This window comes from Lissotriton helveticus, chromosome 9 (genome assembly GCF_964261635.1).
Source record: "Lissotriton helveticus chromosome 9, aLisHel1.1, whole genome shotgun sequence".
Lineage (NCBI taxonomy): Eukaryota > Metazoa > Chordata > Amphibia > Caudata > Salamandridae > Lissotriton > Lissotriton helveticus.
In genome coordinates this window covers 587,851,118-587,874,280 of record NC_136070.1, presented here as the reverse complement: position 1 = coordinate 587,874,280, position 23,163 = coordinate 587,851,118, and the positions used below count along the sequence as shown (strand labels likewise).

General features: G+C 48.0%; 1 protein-coding gene across 8 annotated transcripts in view; it reads right to left on the bottom strand.

Moving 5' to 3' along the window:
* The window catches only part of MAJIN (membrane anchored junction protein), an 801,090-nt gene that overhangs the window by 675,100 nt on the left and 102,827 nt on the right, over window positions 1–23,163 (bottom strand). For 7 of the 8 annotated variants that reach the window (XM_078660571.1, XM_078660573.1, XM_078660568.1 and 4 more), the window contains one exon: window positions 7,638–7,742. In XM_078660571.1, coding sequence (XP_078516697.1) covers window positions 7,638–7,742 — 105 coding nt within the window. The remainder of the gene's footprint in view (window positions 1–7,637; window positions 7,743–23,163) is intronic. The other variant, XM_078660574.1, reaches the window with a different exon arrangement.

Sequence of the window (23,163 nt, the reverse complement as noted above, 5' to 3'; positions counted from 1 at the left end):
CTCGTGGTTTTCTTGCACCAGCCTGCTGAGTGCGTCCGCCTGAGCATTCTGCACACCTGGCAGATGGGTAGCCTTTATCGTCAGTCCTCTGGCTAGCAGTCAGTGCCAGATCGCCTGCGCTTCTTGTGACAATGTGCGCGATCTCGAGCCCCCCTGCTTGTGGAGGTAATACATTGTGGTCGTATTGTCCGTCTGTACAAGCAAGGAGTTGGTCTGGAAGGACAGATGAAAGCACTTTAGTGCCAAGTGAACAGCTCTGAGGTCCAGGAAATTGATGTGATACGTGGATTCCGCCGGGGACCACGATCCCTGGATCTGTAGATGGTCTGAATGTGCTCCCCAGCCGTGGAGAGAAGCATCCGTGACGATAGTCTGAATGGGAATGTCCTTGTGGAATGGAACCCCTTTGAGGAGATTTTCAGCTGAGCACCACCATCTCAGGGACTATTGAGCGTGAAGGGACAGCCGGATCCTGTCGTCCCAGCTCCCCCGCTTCTGGTCCCACTGATCCTCCAGACATTCCTGCAGCGGCTTCATGTGGAGGCGTGCGTGTGGCGTGAGGAAGATGCAAGAGGCCATCGACCCCAGTAGAGAAGACACCGCCCTCACTGTCGTAGATGGAACAGCTATGAGAGCCTGAGCCTTCTGAAGGATCGATAAGCGCCGCTCCTCCGAAGGAGACACGCTTGCTGAAAGAGTATCGATGGAGGCTCCCAAGTACTGTAGGCACTGGAAAGGAGTCGGAACAGACTTGGACATGTTTATGTGCAACCCCAGTTGGTTCAACAGAACGGCCGTCCTGTTGAAGTGCAATTGCGCTTCCTGGAAGGTGGAGGCTTTGATCAACCAGTCGTCCAGGTACGGGTAGACAAACGCCTTGTTCTTTCTCAGGTGCGCTGCCACCACTGCCATGCATTTTGAAAAAGTCCTGGGTACAGACTTCAGTCCAAACGGTAGTACGGTGTACTGATAGTGATTGGTGCCGACTAGAAAGCGCAGGAACTTCCGGTGTTTCCGTGCAATGGGCACATGGAAGTACGCATCCTGTAGATCTATTGCGCAAAGCCAGTCTCCTCTTTGCAGCTGAGGATAAATCTGGTGCAAAGACAGCATGCGAAACGTTTCCCTGCGATTCGATTTGTTTGCTTGTCGCAAATCCAGAATGGGCCTGAACTCGTTCTTGTCCTTCTTGCGCACTAGGAAGAACCGTGAGTAAAGACCCTTTCCCCTTTGAGACAAAGGGACGTCTTCTATCGCCCTTTTTCTTAACAGGGTATCGGCCTCCGCTTGGATCTCGCGCAGTTGGAACTGCGTGCGAACCGGTGGAATTGCTGGAGGAGGGCTGACAAAACGAAGACTGTGTCCATTGCAAACAATATTAAGCACCCACTTGTCCTGAGTAATTTTTCTCCACTCTGCCAAGTAATTTTGTATGCTTCCCCCCACCGGAGCGGGTAACGGACAAGGGGGAAGTAGCACCTCAGGGCTTAAACCCAGCTGGGCCCTTGTTTGCCGAGGAGGACTGCTGGACACCTCTGGCCCTCTAACGCTTCTGGAAAGGCTGCCGCTGGTACTGCTGCTGTTGTTGTTGCTGCTGGCAAGCTTGACAACCTTGTCCTCGTTTCTGGGAACCATACCTCCTCCTCTGGAACGGACGGAAGGACTTCCGTTGTTCCTTTGGTTTCTCCAAACCAACGGCCTTCAATGTCTCTACTTCTGCCTTCATGCGGGCCATCTCCTCATCCGCATGCGTCCCGAAGAGCGTCGATCCAGAGAACGGCAAATTTGCGACTCTCTGCTGCGCCTCCGGTTTGAGAGAGGTAAGGCGCAACCAGGAATGGCGTCTTAAATTAATTCCATGGCAATAAACATGAGCCGCCAGGAGAGAGGCGTCCGCCGCAGAGCTGATGACTTGATTGGAGACCATCATGGCCTCCTTCAATATCTCCTGGAAGTCTTCTCTCCTATCCCTCGGGAGGAGCTCAATAAACTGTTGCAGAGACTCCCACAAAGCGCGGTCATAGTGACCCAAGAGTGCCGCTTTTATTGAGGTGGCAGCTGTACCGCAAACCTTCCATCCGGCTGAGTCCATCTGACGGCTCTCCTTGTCCGGAAGCACCGTAGAAGACGGAGCAGTAGCATGCTTTTTCTTGGCTACTGTCACAATGACAGAATCCGGTACAGGATCTGACCTCAAGAACGCCGGATCAGAATCCCGGAGCCTGTACTTCTTTAGCAGCCGAGATGGAGCCGACTTCACAGAAGCTGGGGTCAGAAATAGCTCCATGGCCGTTTCATCCAGTCCTGGCACCAAGGGCAACAACGGGCGAGAGAGATGCCATTTGTGCAAAGTCTCAAAGATCACAGAGGTAGATGGTGTGGGTACCGTCAATGTGATCCATAAATTCGCTGCCCCCCTCAGCAGCCCCTCCTGAAATGTCACAATGTCGTCCACAGGTGACACTCTCGTAGGAGGGGAATCCGATAATGTTGGAGAATACCTCTGGTCACTGGAGGAGCCCGTGTAACGGGACCACGACCTGTCCCTCCGATAGCGATGACGGGACCTTGTGGAGGAGCGGTGTCTACTGCGAGTGCGATCCCTTCCTCTAGACCTTGATCAGGCCGAGGTTGTGGAGGTCAGGGAGGCGGTGGAAGAGGAGGCAGGGGCGGTGTAGGAGGCGGTGGAAGTGGAGGAGGAGGAGGAAGCTGCGGAGAAGGCATCCTCGGAGGCAGTGATGGAGGCGTAGGCGTCCTGGGCCTAGAAGGTGAGTAGGTCTGTGAATACTCCGATTCCGATGACCTCACCACTCTCCTCTTCTTCTGAGCAGGCCTCGAGGAAGATGTTCTGGAGAAGACCTCTTTGCGGCAGAGTGCCGGTGCCGCCGCGACCGGGAGCTCGCCGATAAAGACGACAGACTGACCACTGAGGCAGGGGACACTGTCCTGGTCCTTGAACGTCTCCTCGACGTCAATTTTTCTTTCCTCAACTTCGACCTCTTCGACTTTCTACTTCTCGACGTCGATCTTCGAGACGTCGACGAACTCTTCGACGTCGACTTGCCTCTCCTTGACGTCGACCGTCGTGTCAACTTTGACGGAGAACGGCAGTACAGCCTAGACGGCAAGTGCCGTTGCCTCCTGGACTCATCTCGACGTCGATGGTGTGTCGACGCCGGTGAAGTCCTCGACATCGACCTCGTCCGAGGTCTCGACGTCCTGCCCCTCGACGTCGAGTGGTGACGCCGCTTGGACCCAGAGCCCTGGGTCGACGGGGAGCAGATGGTGGTCATACCTCTCGACACCGATGTCGAAGCAATCGACGTCGACCGGAGGAGGAGGAAGCTGCGGAGGAGGCATCCTCGGAGGCAGTGATGGAGGCGTAGGCGTCCTGGGCCTAGAAGGTGAGTAGGTCCGAGAATACTCCGATTCCGATGACCTCACCACTCTCCTCTTCTTCTGAGCAGGCCTCGAAGAAGATGTTCTGAGCAGACCTCTTTGTGGCCGAGTGCCGGCGCCGCCGCGACCGGGAGCTTGCCAATGAAGACGACAGACTGACCACTGAGGCAGGGGACACTGTCCTGGTCCTGGAACGTCTCCTCGACGTCGATTTTTCTTTCCTCAACTTCGACCTCTTCGACTTTCTACTTCTCGACGTCGATCTTCGAGACGTCGACGAACTCTTCGACGTCGACTTGCCTCTCCTTGACGTCGACCGTCGTGTCAACTTTGACGGAGAACGGCAGTACAGCCTAGACGGCAAGTGCCGTTGCCTCCTGGACTCATCTCGACGTCGATGGTGTGTCGACGCCGGTGAAGCCCTCGACATCGACCTCGTCCGAGGTCTCGACGTCCTGCCCCTCGACGTCGAGTGGCAACGCCGCTTGGACCCAGAGCCCTGGGTCGACGGGGAGCAGATGGTGGTCATACCTCTCGACACCGATGTCGAAGCTATCGACGTCGACCGGAGGAGGAGGAAGCTGCGGAGGAGGCATCCTCGGAGGCAGTGATGGAGGCGTAGGCGTCCTGGGCCTAGAAGGTGAGTAGGTCCGTGAATACTCCGATTCCGATGACCTCACCACTCTCCTCTTCTTCTGAGCAGGCCTCGAAGAAGATGTTCTGAGCAGACCTCTTTGTGGCCTAGTGCCGGCGCCGCCGCGACCCGGAGCTCGCCAATGAAGACGACAGACTGACCACTGAGGCAGGGGACACTGTCCTGGTCCTTGAACGTCTCCTTGACGTTGATTTTTCTTTCCTCGACGTCGACCTCTTCGACTTTCTACTTCTCAACGTCGATCTTCGAGACGTCGACTTGCCTCTCCTTGACGTCGACCGTCATGTCGATGTTGACGGCGAACGGCGGTACAGCCTCGACGGCGAGCGCCGTTGCCTCCTGGACTCATCTCGACGTCGATGGTGTGTCGACGCCGGTGAAGTCCTCGACATCGACCTCGTCCGAGGTCTCGACGTCCTGCCCCTCGACATCGAGCGGCGACGCCGCTTGGACCCAGAGCCCTGGGTCGACGGGGAGCAGATGGTGGTCATACCTCTCGACGCCGACGTCGAAGCTATCGACGTCGACCGGGATCTGTGCCTTTTCTGGGCCTTTTCTTGACTGGGGATCCCCCCAGAGGCCGAAGCACGGGCAGAGGATGATGACTGAGTCCCTTCATGCCCAGAAGTCCCACCTGGTTCTTCATGTCTGCTCCAGGCCTTCGAGACGAATCTTGTCCCTGTCATGCAGGGTCCTCCTGGAGAAAGAGTGTCAGATATCACAAGACTCAGGGACATGGGTGGAAGGGAGACAGAGTATGCATACTCTGTGGGAGTCAGATTTAGCCTTCTTCCTACCACACTCAGGGCACTTGTTGAATAAAGCTGGCCTTTTCGGCAGAAAGAGGTGGTAAAACTGGTTAAAAAACACAGCAAATGGAAGAGGAAGACCCCAGACAGCGAGTGAAACACTCAAAACACTGGAAAAGTGCAACAAATTGAAGAAATACCCAAAAAGGGAGAGCTCAATGCTCCAGGGTCCTGCTAGCATGAGCCGGAAAAAATAACTGGAAGTAAAAGGACTTTGGCTGTGCATCTTGGGATAACGAGGGTCTCTGGAGAGTTCCTTAAAGGCACGGTATCCCTTTTCCAGACACATAATGGCAGCCTATGGGGGCTTGTCTGTCCAACCCTTCCTCTCTATCATTTCAAGGATTTTGGTGAAGGGAAGTTTCTCTATGGGTGAAACTTGGCAATATGTGTGAAATTTGACTTTATTTGGCTATCCTTTTCACTTTAAGTTGAAGTACTGGCCAGTGTAGCCTTGTAATTATCGGCTGCATTATTTGTCTTTGATTTTCTCTTAAGTGTCTATGCAGGACTGCAAAGAAGACAGCTTAAGAGATTGATTGCTCCGGGGTCCCCGCACATGGGCGGGACTATTCACTAGATTATGACTATACACAGAGATCCCCTACTACAGAACCTGCTACATTGCACATTAATTTCAACTTCAGGGGGAGCAAGCGGTTTTAAAAGCAAACCCCTTTTTTTCCAAATTGTTTGCTTTTGTGTTCTTTTAAAATGCCAAAACTCAGAAGTGTATTACTCCCACTGATGCCAAAGAAGGTATTTAACACCTCCTACCCCAGTGTCTCATTAGAAAAACAAGAAACACGTTATTCCTTCACCAGTGCCCTGACATTCAAACCCTTCATCTGTACCTCCGGTCAATGATCTAGCACCTAAGCACTCCAGTAACCTATTGTAAAGAGTCCATTAAAGTGTGCAATCTAGTGTTTATCAAGAATGGATGCATGAACATGTACATCTGTGATGTTGCAATGATATACCTATTCAAAAGAGCATCCATTGCTACACTTAACACCACCACTGTTCTTGAAATGCACCAGCAGTATCATGTGCACTGCTGAGGGGACAGTAGCCAGTTGACTCCATGTGTCCAAGCTGGCCAGCACGCTGCTCACTCCTTGCGCCTAGACTCGTCAGGTGGCCTTGCGGAGAAAAACTGCAGAGCACGAATATCTGAAGGGGCAACTCCTGATGATGAGCCTCGTGCTCTGTCAGTCGAGCATGAAGGGGTGAGTTCTAAACTCTAACGCATCTTCTAAGCCTAAACAAGTGCTGAGAGTGTCAATATTAAACTAAAACCCCCCAACATATTAATACAAGCATCTGAAAAGACTGCATCAATCTATTGCTGTGCATAACATAACAGAAAGTGGGCTATCAATGTTCTAGTGATGCTTTGGTCAGGGTGTCGAGAATCTCACTCAAGTGTTGGGATGCTTAAGCCAAAGCTTTGGTTAATAGATTCACGTTCTTCCTTGCTCTCTTCACTATTGGTAAGTTGTGCTGGATTTCCACATCAAGGCAGCAGTAGGTTGAGATAGGATTATCCAGTAGGTGCCCCACCCACAGAGATCTCATCCAGCCTTCAGCTGTCTCTTTCAAAAGATACCTGCTCTGTTCTGTTACATCATGACCTACTTGTACGAATGTTCGATACTGCAGCATGTTAATACAATGGCAACACATTACATTCTATACTGCAGGAAAACCTAGGGGAAATTAGTCTGGTACAATAGTTGTAATCAAAGCTAGCTGTGGTGAGGGAGGTACAAGGAGAGAAAAGGGAACTTGAGACAAATGGCCCCTTTTCGCAAGTGGCATTGTGTAGGGGAAAGTAAGGCAAATAAGATTCAATGTTGTGTATGCAATCACTGTGATGCCCCCACTAACTTAAGATATAAACTTTTCAAAAACACCCACTAAGACCTACATTCAAAGTGGTGAGAAAGTCCCACGTAGGGAATTGTGCACCCGAAATCCCTGAGATACTGATTTTTAGGATGTAGAATTAGCTACCAGCTTCAAGAGGGATCCTGAAAAATTAGGGTATTTAACAGGAATGGGAATTACCACACCAGTTTCATAGTAATTCATCATTTCCATCCAGTTTCCGATCTGAAGTTTTCAACACAATATTCAGCTGATACTTGAGCAGCAGCAATGTGGTATTGCCCTAAACTCTATAATCCAAGGTTGGAAACAACTGCAAATTCCTCCACACATGGAATGGAGGTGTTAGTGTTCAAATTAAGATGGTTATTTATTTGAGCTGCACCCATTTCAGATATGTTCAGCTCTCTATTAGCTGATTGCATCCAAACAGAAGCTCTATGGCTTTTATGAAGAATAATAAAAATACAAGGAGACAGTTACAGATTTGGCATGTCTTGTGTAAATTTGTATATTTCACCTAAAGTACTGGTTAAGGCTTTAACCACATGTGCGCGGCGGGTTTTCCCGCTGCGCGCTGACGTTTTTAAAACCCCCGCAGTTCATGACGAGCTCAGCTCGTCAAGAGCGCACGACAGGTAAACCTCATGACGAGCTGAGCTCGTCATCAGCGCAGAAGGGGTTAACAAAGCGTTGCAGAAGCCTCTGCTTCTGCGAAATTAGCTTTGTTTCCTAGAGAGGTTGGGGGAAAAGCTTGAACCGGAGGGAAGAAAACAATCAAACTTTCCCCATCTAACTTTATGGAACAAATCTAGTTGACAGCAGCAATATGTTTAGAAGCTGTATACATTTAGTTCATTCAAATAAAAGTGGGCACTTACTTGATGCTGGTGCCATATTTGATTTTAAACTTATAAACACTTGTTCCAGCATGAAGAAATCGTGTTTCAGGCAGTGGATATGTAAACGGTTTCAACGGCATCTTTCTGAAGACAGAGAAAACATTAAAATACAAATAGTAAATATGAGAAAAAAACAAAACTATTCACAGATTTTTATGGTCGCAAATAACACAGCAAAGGGAGCAACCTAAACATCTGTTGTAATAGTGCACATATCTGTATTTTGATTATTGCAATAATTGTGACTGAAGTTAATAATTCTAATTATCTATGTAAAGATTTGTCTATTGCAAAAAATATATAACTGCAACAGGTCTTGTGTCAATTTGTGATTATCTCCTCCACTGTTGTTTAACTTCTTGGGTACTAAAGACGTGCTGGACACGTCCTGAGCATTGGCCCTCGGGTGCTGAGGAGATGTCAAGCATATTCTAGTATCACCCCCTCTCCCCACATGGGTAAGTGCTGGTGCCCCCTCCACAGGCCCCCCGCCTCATGCCCCCACCATGGATGGCAGCGGAAGCACATCCGTTGCCGCCATGACTCCTCCCCGGCGATCTGAAAACGTCAGTGCAGGCACAGAGACCCGACTTCATCAAAAGGCACGGGCGCGCTGGAAACCATTTGCTTCCAGCACAGCCAGAAAACAGGTTTTCGCACCCAGGAGGGATCAGGATGGCAGAGAGATACTAGGAGAAAGGAAAGAGTTTTTCCATTCCCTCCCGGTGTCTCTCTAAAGTGCATTCCTGTTGCCGGATTGCAGGAGGTACCGTGACTGAGCAGCTGGAATGCACCGACCACACACCAGAGATGTGTTTTTGTTGTGGGGAGCGGCACTCGGGCAAGGGTTGATACCCATTCTTTTGTCACATGTTTTGGGCAGGTTGACAAATTTGCTGGCTGAACTGCACCCAAGGAGGGCAGAAAACCACTAGACAATGTACTAATGCTAAATGTTGGGGAGCAGGCCCTTAGGCAAGGTTCGCTCCTCATTTTTGGGGACGTTTTGGCTGTTTTCTGCCCTGAACTGCAGACAGAGCAGTCATTTTTAGGTCAAACAGCTCCAAGGAGATCAGAAAACTACTAGAAACCAGGAATTATATAGTTTATGTATGCAAGGGAGCGGCCCAGTGGACAAGGCTTGCTCCCCATTTTTGGGGAAATGTTTTGGCTGCTTTACTCCCCGCCCCCCACCCATTGTGGGCAGATCGGACAATTTTTAACCCGATCTGTGGCGGGGGGGGAATGGACAACCACTAGGCACAAGGGTTTGGTTTTATATTAGATGTTGGAGGACCAGCCTCTTGGCCAAGGGTCACTACCCAGCATTGCCCACATATGTCCTTTGTTTTTTTCTCTCCCTGGGGCAGATCAGACTTTTCTTAGGTAGGCCAATCTGCCCAAGAGAGGGGTTGAGGAGTGGCAGAAAACCACTAGACACCAGGGAATACGTTTCCGTGTGTGTGTGAACTGACGTTTGGCTGGCGGTGTGCGTGTAGTGCTGTTTGGCTGGTGGCCTGTGTGGACTGGCTTGTGGCTGATGGTGGGTCTGAACTGTTTTTTTTTCTGGTGGTTTGTGTGAACCGGCTTCTGGCTGTCAATGTGTGTGGCTGGTGTTTAGATGATGTAATGACTGAAAAATAATATCATTGCACTGCTTGTATGGTTTTTAATGGATGTAATAATTGCAGCATATTGATCTTATAACATTTGTATCAAATTCATATTTGGATTTGTGCAAGATCTGTATTGTGTTATCTTGTGTGTAATTGATTTTCCTTTCCAGTGGGCTATCTTTGGTGTTTGCTGTGTCTGTGCAGAGTAGGTGCAGTTGATCTTCAGTCTAGCTGTCTGTGCAAATGAAAGGTATCTTTTAGAGTATAACGTTCCTTGTGTAGACTGAATACATAGTTTTTTCCAGATCTTTATATGTCAACAGTTCTATTTACTGTTTAATACAGCTGAGTTTGTTTTGAATATGACAGTGTTGTTTATTGTTGTCTTGTTTGTTGTGTTAGTTTCATAAGTAAGCATAATAGATGCCTGCTAGCTGACCATCCAGCAGGTTGTAGGTTTGCTTTTTGAATCTGCAGCTGAACATGTCTCTGAGACGGACTCTGCATCCGAGGCAGAAGACCATGTTGCATGTTCTAGCAGTGATTTTTAGGTCTCGCTGAACCAACGCGCATGCGTTGTTCAGCGAGAGTATAGTAAGGGACTTTCAAAAATGCTCCCAGTCTGCAGGCGGATCGGGCACAGTGCATGTGTCAGCCTCATTAAGCGCCCAAGATCACTTTCGCCGGCAATGACTTTAGCAGCGCCCCTTTGATGTTCTCCTTCAAGGAACATCAAACATAAAAGAACATGTGTCACTTTCGCCAGCGAAAACTTTAGCAGCGCCCCTTTGAAGTTCTCGTTCATAGAACATCAAACATCAAAGAACGTTGCTGTGTTAATGCTTTGCTGCGCCGTTTGACTTGCAATGTGCTTTCTCTTTCCACAAACTCGATGTTTGTGTTCCTTTATTTTGAGATGCTTTTAGTATTAATGTCACACAAACATCCCCCCACACACACACAACCTCCCACACACAACCCCCCCACACTCACACAACCCCACACACAACCACACAACCCCACACACACAACCCCACACACACACCACAATCCCCCACACACAACCCCACACCACACAACCCCCCACACACACAACCACAACCCCCCACAAACAACCCCCCACGCACAACCCCACACCACACAATCCCCCACGCACACAACCCCACACCACACAACCCCCCACACAGACAACCACAACCCCCCACACAAACACAACCACAACCCCACACACACAACATCCCCACACACACCCCCCCACACACACACAACCCCGCCACACACACAACCACACACAACCCCACACACAACGCCCCCACACACACAACCCCCACACACACAACCCCACACACACACAAACCCCCCACACACAAACACAAACCCACAGCTACACAACCCCACACAACCCCACCCACACACACAACCCCCCCACACACACACAACCCCACACACACACACAACCCCACACACACAACCACAACCCCCACACACAATCCCCCCACACACACAACCACAAACCCACACACACGCAACACACGCACACACACAACCCCACACACACACACAACCCCACACACACAACCCCCCCCCACAACCCCACAGACACAATCCCACACACACAATCCCACACACACAACCCCACACACACAACCCCACACACACACACATAACCCCACACACAAACAACCCCACACACACAACCCCAAACACACAACACAACCCCACACACACACAACCCCAAACACCCAACCACACAACCCTACACAAAACCCCACACACACAACCCCACACACACACAACCACACACACACACACAACCCCACACACACATAACCACACACCAGGATAGCAAAACATAGTATAGCATAACAAAACATAGTATAGCATAACAAAACACAACAAAACATAACATAACAAAACACAACAAAACATAGCATAGCATAACAAAACATAGCATAACAAAACAAAGCATAGCATAGCATAACAAAACACAACAAAGCAGCATAGCATCACAAAACATAGCATAGCATAACAAAACAAAGCAACGCATAACAAAACACAACAAAACATAGCATAGCATAACAAAACATAGCATAGCATAACAAAACATAGCATAGCATAACAAAACATATCATAGCATAGCATAGCATTAAATAGCATAGCATAACAAAACAAAGCATAGCATAACAAAACATAGCATAACAAAACAAAACCTAGCATAACAAAGCATAGCTTAACAAAACAATAAAACATAGCATAACAAAACATAGCATAGAATAACAAAGCATAGCATAGCAACACAACAAAACAGAGCATAGCATAAAAACACAACAAAACATAGCACAACAAACCATAGCATAGCATAACATAGCCTAGCAAAACAAAGCATAGCATAGCAAAACAAAGCATGGCATAACAAAACATAGCATAGCATACTAAAACACAACAAAACATAGCATAACAAAACAAAACATAGCATAGCACAACAAAACAAAGCACAGCATGGCATATCATAACAAAACACAACAAAACAGCATAACAAAACATAGCAAAGCATAGCATAGCATATCGCAACAAAACAGAGCATAGCATAGCATAACAAAATACAACAAAACATTGCATAACATAGCATAGCAAAACAAAGCATAGCATGACAAAACATAGCATAGCATAACAAAACAAAACAAAACATAGCATAACAAAACAAAACCTAGCATAACAAAACAAAGCATAGCATGGCATATCATAACAAAACACAACAAAACATAGCATAGCATAACAAAACATAGCATAGCATGACAAAATAAAGAAAAGCATAGCATAACACAACAAAACGTAGCATAGCATAACAAAACATAGCATAGCATAACAAAACATAGCAACACACAAAACATAGCATAGCATATCAAAGCACAGCATAACAAAACATAGCATAACATAAAACATATCATAGCATAAAAAACACAACATAGCATAGCATAACAAAACATAGCATACCAAAACATAGCATAGCATAACAAAACACAACGAAACATAGCATAACACAACAAATCATAGCATAGCATAACAAAACACAACAAAACAGCATAACAAAACAAAACATAGCATAGCATAACAAAACAAAGCATAGCATGACATATCATAACAAAACACAACAAGACATAGCAAAACAAAACATAGCTTAGCATAACAAAGAATAGCATATCGCAACAAAACAGAGAGAAGCATAGCACAACAAAACATAGCATAGCATAACATAGCATAGCAAAACAACGCATAGCACAACAAAACATAGCATAGCATAACAAAACACAACAAACATAGCATAACAAAACAAAACCTAGCATAACAAAACAAAGCATAGCATGGCATATCATAAAACACAACAAAACATAGCATAGCATAACAAAACATAGCATAGCATAACAAAATAAAGCAAAGCATAGCATAACACTAAAAAACATAGCATAGCATAACAAAACATAGCATAGCATAACAAAACACAACGAAACATAGCATAAAAAAACATAGCATAGCAAAACAAAGCAAAGCATTACAAAGCACAGCATAACAAAACAAAACATAGCATAACATAATGCATAGCATAACAAAACACAACAAAACATAGCATAGCATAACAAAACACAACATAGCATAACAAAACATAGCATAGCAAAGCATAGTAAAACAAAACAAGACATATATAGCATAGCAAAACATAGCATAGCATAGTATAACAAAAACCCAACAAAACAGCATAGCTTAACTAAACATAGCTTAACAAAGCATAGCATAACAAAACAGCATAGCAAAAGAAAGCATAGTATAACAAAACAGTATATCATAACAAAACATAGCATAGCATAACAAAACATAGCATAGCAAAACAAAGCATAGCATAATAAAACACAACAAAACAGCATAGCATAACAAAACATAGCATAGCAAAACATAGCAAAGCATAACAAAACAGTATATCATAACAAAACATAGCATAGCATAACAAAACATAGCATAGCAAAACAAAGCATAGCATAATAAAACACAACAAAACAGCATAGCATAACAAAACATAGCATAGCAAAACATAGCAAAGCATAACAAAACACAACAAAACATAGCATAACACAACAAAGCATAAGATAGCAAAACAAAACGTAGCATAGCATAACAAATCAAAGCATAGGATAGCAAAACAAAACATAGCATAACTAAACAAAGCATAGCATAGCATAACAAAACACAACAAAAAATAGCATAACAAAACAAAACATAGCATAGCAAAGCAAAGCATAACAAAACATAGCATATCATAACAAAACATAATATAACAAGGCATAGCATAACAAAACATAGCATAGCATAACAAAACACAACAAAACATAGCATAGCATAACAAAACAAAGCATAGGATAGCAAAACAAAGCATAGCATAGCACAAGAAAACACAGCATATGATAGCAAAACAAATCAGCATTACAAAACAAAGTATAACAAAACAAAGCATAGCATAGCATAACACTACAAAACATAGCATAACAAAACACAACAAAACATAGCATAACAAAACAAAACATAGCATAGCAAACACAACATAACATAGCATAGCATAGCATAACTAAACATAGCATAAGAAAGCATAGCACAGCATAACAAAACATAGCATAGCAAAACAAAACAAAGCATAGCATAATGAAACACAACAAAACATAGCATAGCATAACAAAACATAGCATAACAAAGCATAGCATAGCAAAACACAGCAAAACATAGCATAGCATAGCAAAACACAGCAAAACATAGCATAGCATAACAAAACATAGCACAGCATAACAAAACAAAGCATAGGATAGCAAAAACATAGCATAGCATAACAAAACAAAACATAGCATAGCAAAACACAACAAAGCATAGCAGCAAAACACAACAAAGCATAGCATAGCATAACAGCATAGCATAACATAGCATAACAAAACAAAGCATAGCATAACATAACAAAGCATAGCAAAACAAAACATAGCATAGTATAACAAAACATAGCATAGCATAACAAAACACAACAAAACATAGCAGAACAAAACATAGCATAACATAACAAAACATAGCATAACATAACAAAACAAAGCGTAGCATATGAAAACATAGCATAACAAAACATTGAAAAACAAAACATAGCATAGCATAACATAGCATAGCAAAGCATAGTATAACAAAACAAAACATATCATAGTATAGCAAAACATAGCATAGCATAACAAAATACAACAAAACATAGCATAACATAACAAAACAAAGCATAGCATAGCATAACAAAACATAGCCAAACAAAGCATAGCATAATAAAAGACAACAAAGCATAGCATAGCATAACAAAACACACCAAAACATAGCATAGCATAACAAAACAAAGCATGGGATAGAAAAACAAAACATAGCATAGCATAACAAAACAAAGGATAGCAAAACAATACATAGCATAGCATAACAAAACATAGCATAACATAACAAAACATAGCATAGCATAACAAAACAGAACACGTAGCATAACAAAACATAGCAAAACATAGCATAGCTTAACAAAACACAACAAAACATAGCATAGCGAAACAAAACATATCATAGCATAGCAAAACATAGCAGGGCATACCAAACACAACAAAACATAGCACAGCATAACAAAACATAGCATAACAAAATATAGCATAGCAAAACAAAGCATAACACACACAACCACAACCACACAACCACACACACAACCATCTATCTATCTATCGCCCTAACTCTATCAATCTACCTATCTATCGCCCTCACTCTATCTATCTGTCTATCTATCTATCGCTCTCACTCTATCTATCTATCGTCCTCACTCTATCTATCTATTGCCCTCACTCTATCTATCTATTGCCCTCACTCTATCTATCTATCTATTGTCCTCACTCTATCTATCTATCTATCTATCGCCCTCACTCTATCTATCTATCTATCGCCCTCACTCTATCTATCTATCCTCCTCACTCTATCTATCTATCTCCCTCACTCTATCTATCTATCTATCTATCGCCCTCACTCTATCTATCTATCGCCCTCACTCTATCTATCGGCCTCACTCTATCTATCTATCTATCTATCTATCGCCCTCACTCTATCGCCCTCACTCAATCTATCTATCGCACTCACTGTATCTATCGCATCACCACAGCATCACTCAGCACCACCACAGCATCACTCAGGGGCATCACAACATCACTATGCGCTACCACAGCATCACTGAACGCCACAGCATCATCGTCGCCACCACAACATCACTCAGCTCCACTACAGCATCAATCTGTGCAACCATTCAACAACAACTGGTTCAAATATGTTCTCTCAATGTTTCAAGCTTTATTACAAATGTCACCAAAAATTTTAATATTTCACTTCTGTTCTTGGATTTTTGTCACAATAAAATACACTGAACATAATCTTCACAAAAGTTATTTACAAAAGTTTAAGCTATTGCCATTATAAATTACAATAACTTTTATTTATGTATTAATTATTTAAAAAAAGTAAGACATTGTTATTTGTAATATCAATACATCTAAGTCACGTAAATACAACACATATTGCATTACAAATGCTATAGGTGTCACATTTGCGAAAGTTATAACTATTGGCATTGTAAATGACAAAGCTATTAATTTCGCTATTTTCAAAACCAACACATAAATAAAAAATGTGTCATTTACAATACCAATAGCTCAAACTTTCCTTTTTTTAAAAAAAAATCTGTTTATTAGTAAAGTAGTCAGAGCATCAGCAAACATACATGTTTATATATATAAGCCCATCATTAATTCAGGTGGTACATGCATGTGTCAGCTCATAGCAGTTAAAGAAACAGCGAAATCGACTTTTCATTTTGTACCAAACCAACAAACCCGTTCACACCCTCGCCCACCCTCCACCCACATAGAATCCCACCCGTCACTCTCTCAATAAGCACATAATTGAAATGTCGGAAAAAAGGGGGGGGGGGTCGTTCCCAATGTGTGAATACAAAGTGTAAGGTAAGTTAAACGCACAGGTAGGATGGAGTAGCATGACCGATGGGCCGGGGTCCCCCGTGCTCCATCGGAGTGCACCGTAGTCTGTGTCCGTGTTTGGGGAAGTGAAGCAGGGCCTAGTGATACATTTAGGGGCTATTCATTTGAACCTCCTTCATCCTCTTCATTGCTAGCCTCAAATGCCCCCAGCATGGCAAACCAATCCAGCGAGATCGGATTTTTCCGGAGACCCCTCCGTTCCTCCCTCTGTAGTGCTTCACCCTCCGCTTTACCCCATCGCACTACTTCTGCCCGCCACAGGTCGGGGTTAGGTGGAGTAGACGATTTCCATCTGATCGTGATAGCGCGCTTCGCTAGCAACAAGGCCAGATCTGAGAAGCGCGACGCCACGGTCCTGGCGTGTGTTGTAGGCCCTAGTCCAAGTATTGTATGTTCCAGAGTAGGGGGTCTATGCAGAGTACCAGCCTGTTCAAGGGAGTCGTGGACAGCGGCCCAGAAATATCCCAGTTTAGGGCATTGCCACAGCATATGTTCCAGCGATGCGTCGTCTGCATCACATCGGGGGCAGTTACTTTTGGTTGCAGGGAACATCACATGGAGGCGGTGCGGTGTCAAGTAGGCTCTATGTAGTAACATCAGTTGGATGAACTTGTATTTGGGGTTCCTAGCTACTCTTTTAGGGAACTGGAGTATGTGCCTCCACTCCGCGTCTCTCAGTGGCCGCCCCACATCTGCTTCCCATGTCGCCCGCAGTGGTGCCAGTGTAAGTGCCTTCCCTGATTTTATGGCAGCCGTGAGCCACCTGGTCAGATGGCCACCCGTTCCCATGAGGTAAAGCATGGCGACGAGAGAGTTCGTAACAGGCTCACGCCCTTCAGGCAACCATATGCGTGTAATATAATGGCGGAGACCGGCGTGCAACAGAAAGGAGCCATCGGGGATGCCCTGCCTGGTCCTGAAGTCCTCAAAGGATAACAGGTGCCCCTCTGTAAACAGGTCACCCACATGCGTGACGCCTGCATCAGGCCAGGGCTCCAGTAGGGTCGCCGTGAGCGTGCCCGAGCCCAGAGGTATGCCCAACTGTGGGATTGTGGGGGCATAAGGTGTCCCGGGGGACGTGTACTTTAATGCCTTCCGCCAGTACGTTACCGCCAGCTTGAGAAGCGGTGGGGCGTTTCTAGGTAGATCCGAGCCAGGCAGGAGCAAGACGTGCACTCTCCCTTTAGCATGGTCGTCCATTGAAACATTAATCTCATGAAGATTACGGCCCGCCGCCCAGTAAGCTAGCCATTGTAGCTGACACGCATAATTATACGCTCTGAAGTCCGGTAAGCCCATGCCTCCGGAGTCGGAGGGGAGCTGCAACTTGGCCAGGCCTATGCGTCTGCGACCAGGGCCCCAAACAAGTTCGGTGAGGAGGGAATCGAGGGTCTTAAAAATCACCGCCGGGATCTGAAAGGGCAGGTTGGTGAAGTAGTAGATGAGACGGGGGAGCATCACCATTTTGGATATTGCCACCCTGCCGGGTATTGAGAGCGGCAGTGTTAGCCAGAACTGAATTTGTGACTTCAGCGTTCTGACGGCCCTCCCCAGATTGCCGTCCACCATCATGCCCGCTTCTCTATATATCTGTATCCCAAGGTATCGGAAGGTGCCTTCCGCCATCTGGAAGGTATGAAGGGTAAAAAGCAGAGGGGCGGACCCGTCCGTTGCTGTGAAGGTGAACCCATAGGACTTAGATTCGCTGATGGTGAGGCCAGAGATCTCTCTGAAGTCCTAAAAATTTTTGGAAACCGGGCTCAAGTCGCCTCTTAAGTCACGGAGATATAATATAATATCATCCGCATACGCGGACACAATGTGTTCCGTACCATGTCGCCGTATGCCATAGTGGGGGGCCAGCGACCTAAGTCTACAGAGCAACGGTTCTAGGGCAAGGACGAAGAGGAGAGGGGAAAGTGGGCAACCCTGCCTGGTGCCCCTTGCTATGGGGCCTGAAATTTGTTGGGAAGTGCGCACTCTGGCTGTGGGGATGGTATACAGCAATCTGACCCAAGCCAGGAATTCAGGCGGTATCCCAAAGTTTGATAGGGTGGAGAACATATAGTCCCACCTCAGTGAGTCGAACGCTTGTTTTAAGTCCAGAGATATGCAGCCTTCGGAGTCTGCGCCCACATTATCTCCGTGCATAAGCTGGGCTAAGCGCCTGAGGTTCATGGCTGTATTACGGCCCATTACAAAACCACACTGATCTGAATGGACCAGCTTCGGTACATACTGAACGAGCCTCGACGCTAGCACCTTGCTCAATATTTTAGAATCCGTATTGAGAAGGGACAGTGGTCTGTAATCTGCCATCTGCAGTCCATCTTTGGCCGGTTTCAGGAGGGACGTGATCAATGCTTGCATGGATGATTGTGGTAGAGTGGATGTACGTAGGGCCTCCAAATAGACAGTGTGTAACCGTGGTGCCAGGACGTCTATAAATGTCGCGTAGAATTCGGCTGGTAGGCCATCCGTGCCGGGGGTCTTTCCCTTCGGGAGGGCTCGTATCGCCTGTCTAATTTCCGCCACCGAAATAGTACGCTTCAAGTCTTTGTTCTGGCTGGCAGTAAGTTGCGGGAGATCCAGACCCTCCATGAAGGCTGCAAGTGCCGGTTCTGATACGGGCTGTGGGGGACCATACAGCTTAGAGTAATAACCCATGAATGCCGTGTTAATCCCTACTTGGGTGGTAGCCGTGTGACCAGATTGGTCCAGGACCCTCAGAATGGGTTGGCTGATCGGGGGGTCCCGCAGCAGGCGGGCTAGTAGCGTACCGGCCCGGTCTGCCTGTGTATGTTGCCTATTCGTGTATTCCCTATAGTCAATAAGCCTCAGGTCTTCCAGTAGTTCTGCGTGTCTAATATGTGCCTCTTGCAGTGGTGTAAAGGGAACATTGGTGCCCGCTGCTTCATTCTCTAGGGACGCGAGTGAGCCCTCCACCTCCTTCAGCTGGCTGATCACTTCCCGTTTCCTCCCCACCCTAGTGGCCATAGCAGCCCCTCTAAGACAGACCTTGAAAGTGTCCCATTCTATCTGCCGGGAGCTGGCCGTGTTTTCGTTCATGGAGAAGTAGGTGTCAATAGTGTCGGACAGGGAGGACCGGAAGACCGAATCCTCAAGGAGGTCAGGAGAGAGTCGCCAAGTCGGGATGGGAGCCAGCCTCCTACCCCACTGCCATGTAATCTCCACAGGATTGTGGTCCGATAGAGTTTTCCCCATATGCTGGGCCTGGACAATCAGCGCCGTAAGGGAGCGGGAGCAGAAAACATGGTCAATTCTGGTATGTAGCTGATGGGGGGGGGAGAAGAAGGTGTATTCCCTCTCCTGAGGGTGTATGCTGCGCCACACATCTGCCAAATCCCATCCCTCAGCCCAACTCGCAAGCGCCTCTGCCTGTTTCCTGCTCTCAGTAGCCTGTAGGGGGGGGGTGTGACCTATCTAGGCTAACATCAAGTACAGCATTGAAATCGCCCCCAATGATCCAGCGAAGATCAGCCCAACCCGCAAGTACCTCATTAACAGTTAACAGAAATGCCGACTGATTCACGTTAGGTGAGTACACACATCCAATGACAACCGCCTCCCCATCCAACAGTCCCCGCACAAATACATAGCGACCCTCCCGGTCAATCCGTTGTTCCAGCATCTGGAAGGGAAGAGAGCTACGTAGCCAAATCGCCGCCCCCCTTGAAAATGCAGAATATGAGGTAGAAAAGAGCTGCCCTCTCCATTTCTTGCGCAGTTTCACCGCTTCAGCAGCGTTCAAATGTGTCTCTTGTAAACAAGCAATCTGTGTTCCCCTGCGGTTTAGTTGCGCAAGGATACGGTGTCGTTTATGCACTGATCCCATGCCACGCACGTTCCAGGTGCACAATTGGTAATCATTAAGGTGTCCAACTACCATCTGTGCGGTGCGGTAAAGTGAAACTACTGGGCGACCCCACATATCCTGCTGTGCTTGTAAATGAGAGTGTCTCGCAAACATGTAACCCCTGAACAAAAAGGTCCCTGAGCCAACGTACCCAGGAGCCAAACCATGGTGCCCAACGTGGGCACAAGTCAGTCAAGTTCGTGTGCATACCGGGGGTGGTAAGCCTCCGTCAAGCGTCACTGAACGGACTGCGTGGGTTTGATAGCCCACAATACAATGGGCCCCCACACATACAACCCACCAATTGTGAAGGAGGGGGATCAGCTATACGTTACCACCCGGAGGGGATCAATCGTGTCGTGGCTCAAAACTCCGCAGCCATCTGGGCCGTGATCTTCGGGAAGAGCTGTAAGCTATCAACTGAACCCGATACCTCAGTGCGGGTGTCGGTGAGTCTGTCTCCGGGTGCACCCGCGTCGTGGGCGGCCAGTGCCTCCTCAGTAAGACGATGTTGCGGGGATGTTGACGAGTGGTCCACCGCTTGGCGGCCATGGGGATGTGTCACCGCCGATGCTCCTTGGGAGGGATGGTGACCGGGGCTGTGAGCGTTGTCTCGTCGGCCTGGCGAGTTCCTGCGGGTGTCACTGCGGTGGTCTGCAAAAGGGTCCTGTGATGCCGGCGGGGTTAGAGTGACCTCCATCCACTCCGCTGCCTCTTCAGGTGAGTCGAAAAAATGGGACTTGTTGTTGTGTAGGATTTTGAGCCGAGCAGGGAACAAAAGTGCATATTTCATGTTCCTGTCCCGCAAAGTGCGTTTCACCCCAAGGAAATTGGATCTGGCCCGCTGCACAGTGGGAGTGAAGTCAGGGTAGACCGATATGTTCTTATCCTCGAAGCGTATCGGTGCTTCCTCTCTGGCCGCTCGCAGGACAGTGTCCCGGTCTCTGAAGTGAAGGAGACGAGCGATCAGGGGGCGAGGGGGTGCCCCTGGTGGCGGGGGTTTCGCTGGCATCCTGTGGGCCCTTTCCACACTGTAGAGGGCGGTGAGGTCTCTCTGTCCCACCAGCTTCCGTAGCCAATCCTCCACGAACCGCGTGGGGTCCCTCCCTTCGCTTTTCTCCGGAATGCCCAGGATGCGGACGTTGTTTCGGCGGGCACGTCCTTCAGCATCGTCCACTCGATCCCACAGTCGCTTCAGCTGCTTCTCCACGTTTTCCAATTTCGCGGAGTGTTCCGTCTGCTGCGGGATCAGGTCATCTAGCGCTATTTTATGCTCCGCCACTCGATCCGCCAACTTGTTATGGTCAGCCTTCAGTAGAGATAGTCCAGTCGCCATGGTGTCCATGCGCGATTCCAGCGCTTCTCGTGTCGCGCGTATTTCATTTAGGATCAGATCCAGCTTGGCATCTTGCGACCCCTTACCGGTCGGCGGGATGATGTCCATGTTGGAGGAGGCCAGCGGGTCTTCAGAGCCTGTGGACTGCGCGTCCGTCTGAGCGCCCTTGGCCCGAGGTTTGTCCCTGTTCTTGCCCATGGATCTTGTTAGCAGGATGGCGTTGTAGTGGGTGCAGCAGTCCGCCGCAGCCCTTCCGAGAGTGCGGTAGTGGTATTGGGAGGACCACCACGCGTTGGGCAGAGGCAGAGGTAGCAGAGGCCCCAGCGTTGGCAGCGCCAGTGCAGGCTATCAGAGCGATGTATTAACGCAGGTAGGTCTGTGCGCTTCTGGCGTCTTCTCAGGCGGGCATGGCCCCAGGCCCACGGAGCCAGTGGTGGGGGAGAGGTGTTGGGGTCCCGGCCACTGCAGTGCTCATCTCACCTGCCGGGAACGCGGCAAACTCCGGGGCTGTAGCACAATAAATGGCGCCAGGGCGCGGTGCGCACCTCCCCTTTCTAGCCCCCCGACTCCAATGTCCGTGTGTCGCCGGTGCGTAGCACTCTGTGCAGTATTATCAGGGTCTCTAGTAGGCGACTCGGGGGGAGGGCAAGGCGAGAGTGCCGGGTTCCAAGGGTCTCGCACCAGCCCCGGGGTGACGGCAAGATGGCACCAATATACCAGTGTTGACGGGCCGATACGCGTTGTAATGCCAGTATTCTATGCAGGACGGATTCGGCCCCTTGGCGGTGGCAGCGGAATGCGTGCGCTGTCCGTCCCTTGGTTCCTGGCCCCGTGGTGGTATATCGGAGCCCCGCTAGCTCTGCTGGTGGGCTGGGGGGGGACAGCCTGGAAAGGTTGCCGTATACCGCAGGTCCTCGTAGCTGGGCGGCCGGCCTGTGGTGTAGCAGCCGTTCGGGGGGGCTGTGGGGCCCGAAACAGGATGGGGCACTTCACCGTTCACCACAGTCACGGCCGAAGATGCAGAGGAAATCCAAGCCCGGGTCCCAATCCTACCGCGAAGGAGGTAGGGAGTTGGCCGGCCAGGCCAATTACTCGAGGCCGGGGCTTTACTCCGGCTTACAGGCCACACAGGCACCAACGCCGGTACCCGCCAAAGGAGCAATCCAAGTAGGGATATATCGTCCCGCTCCACGCCGCTCGCCCCCGGAGACGATCTGGACAAAGATCAGGTGGGTTATAGGCAGGGTGTTGAAGGATAATTAGCTCGTTTTTTAGGGCTGAGGACGGAGCTGGGGAACTACACGTCCACCATCGACGGCTCCAGGCCACGCCCCCCTAGCTCAAACATTCCTAATGCGAGATCTATTGCATTGCAAATGCTTGTTCTATTTGAGAGGAACCATCTGATGATGAATCCACTATTAGTGTTGATGAAGTGCCTTTTTTAGAGGAGGACAGTGATATGCTGGCGGTGCAAGCTGGATTGAAGCAAGGGGCTGGAAGCCTTCCAATTGGAAGTGCTGAACCCTGGGGTTGCCCCTAACATGGTGTAGCCTGTTTTGCCTGCCTTTAGATGTGTTTCAGGGTGTAG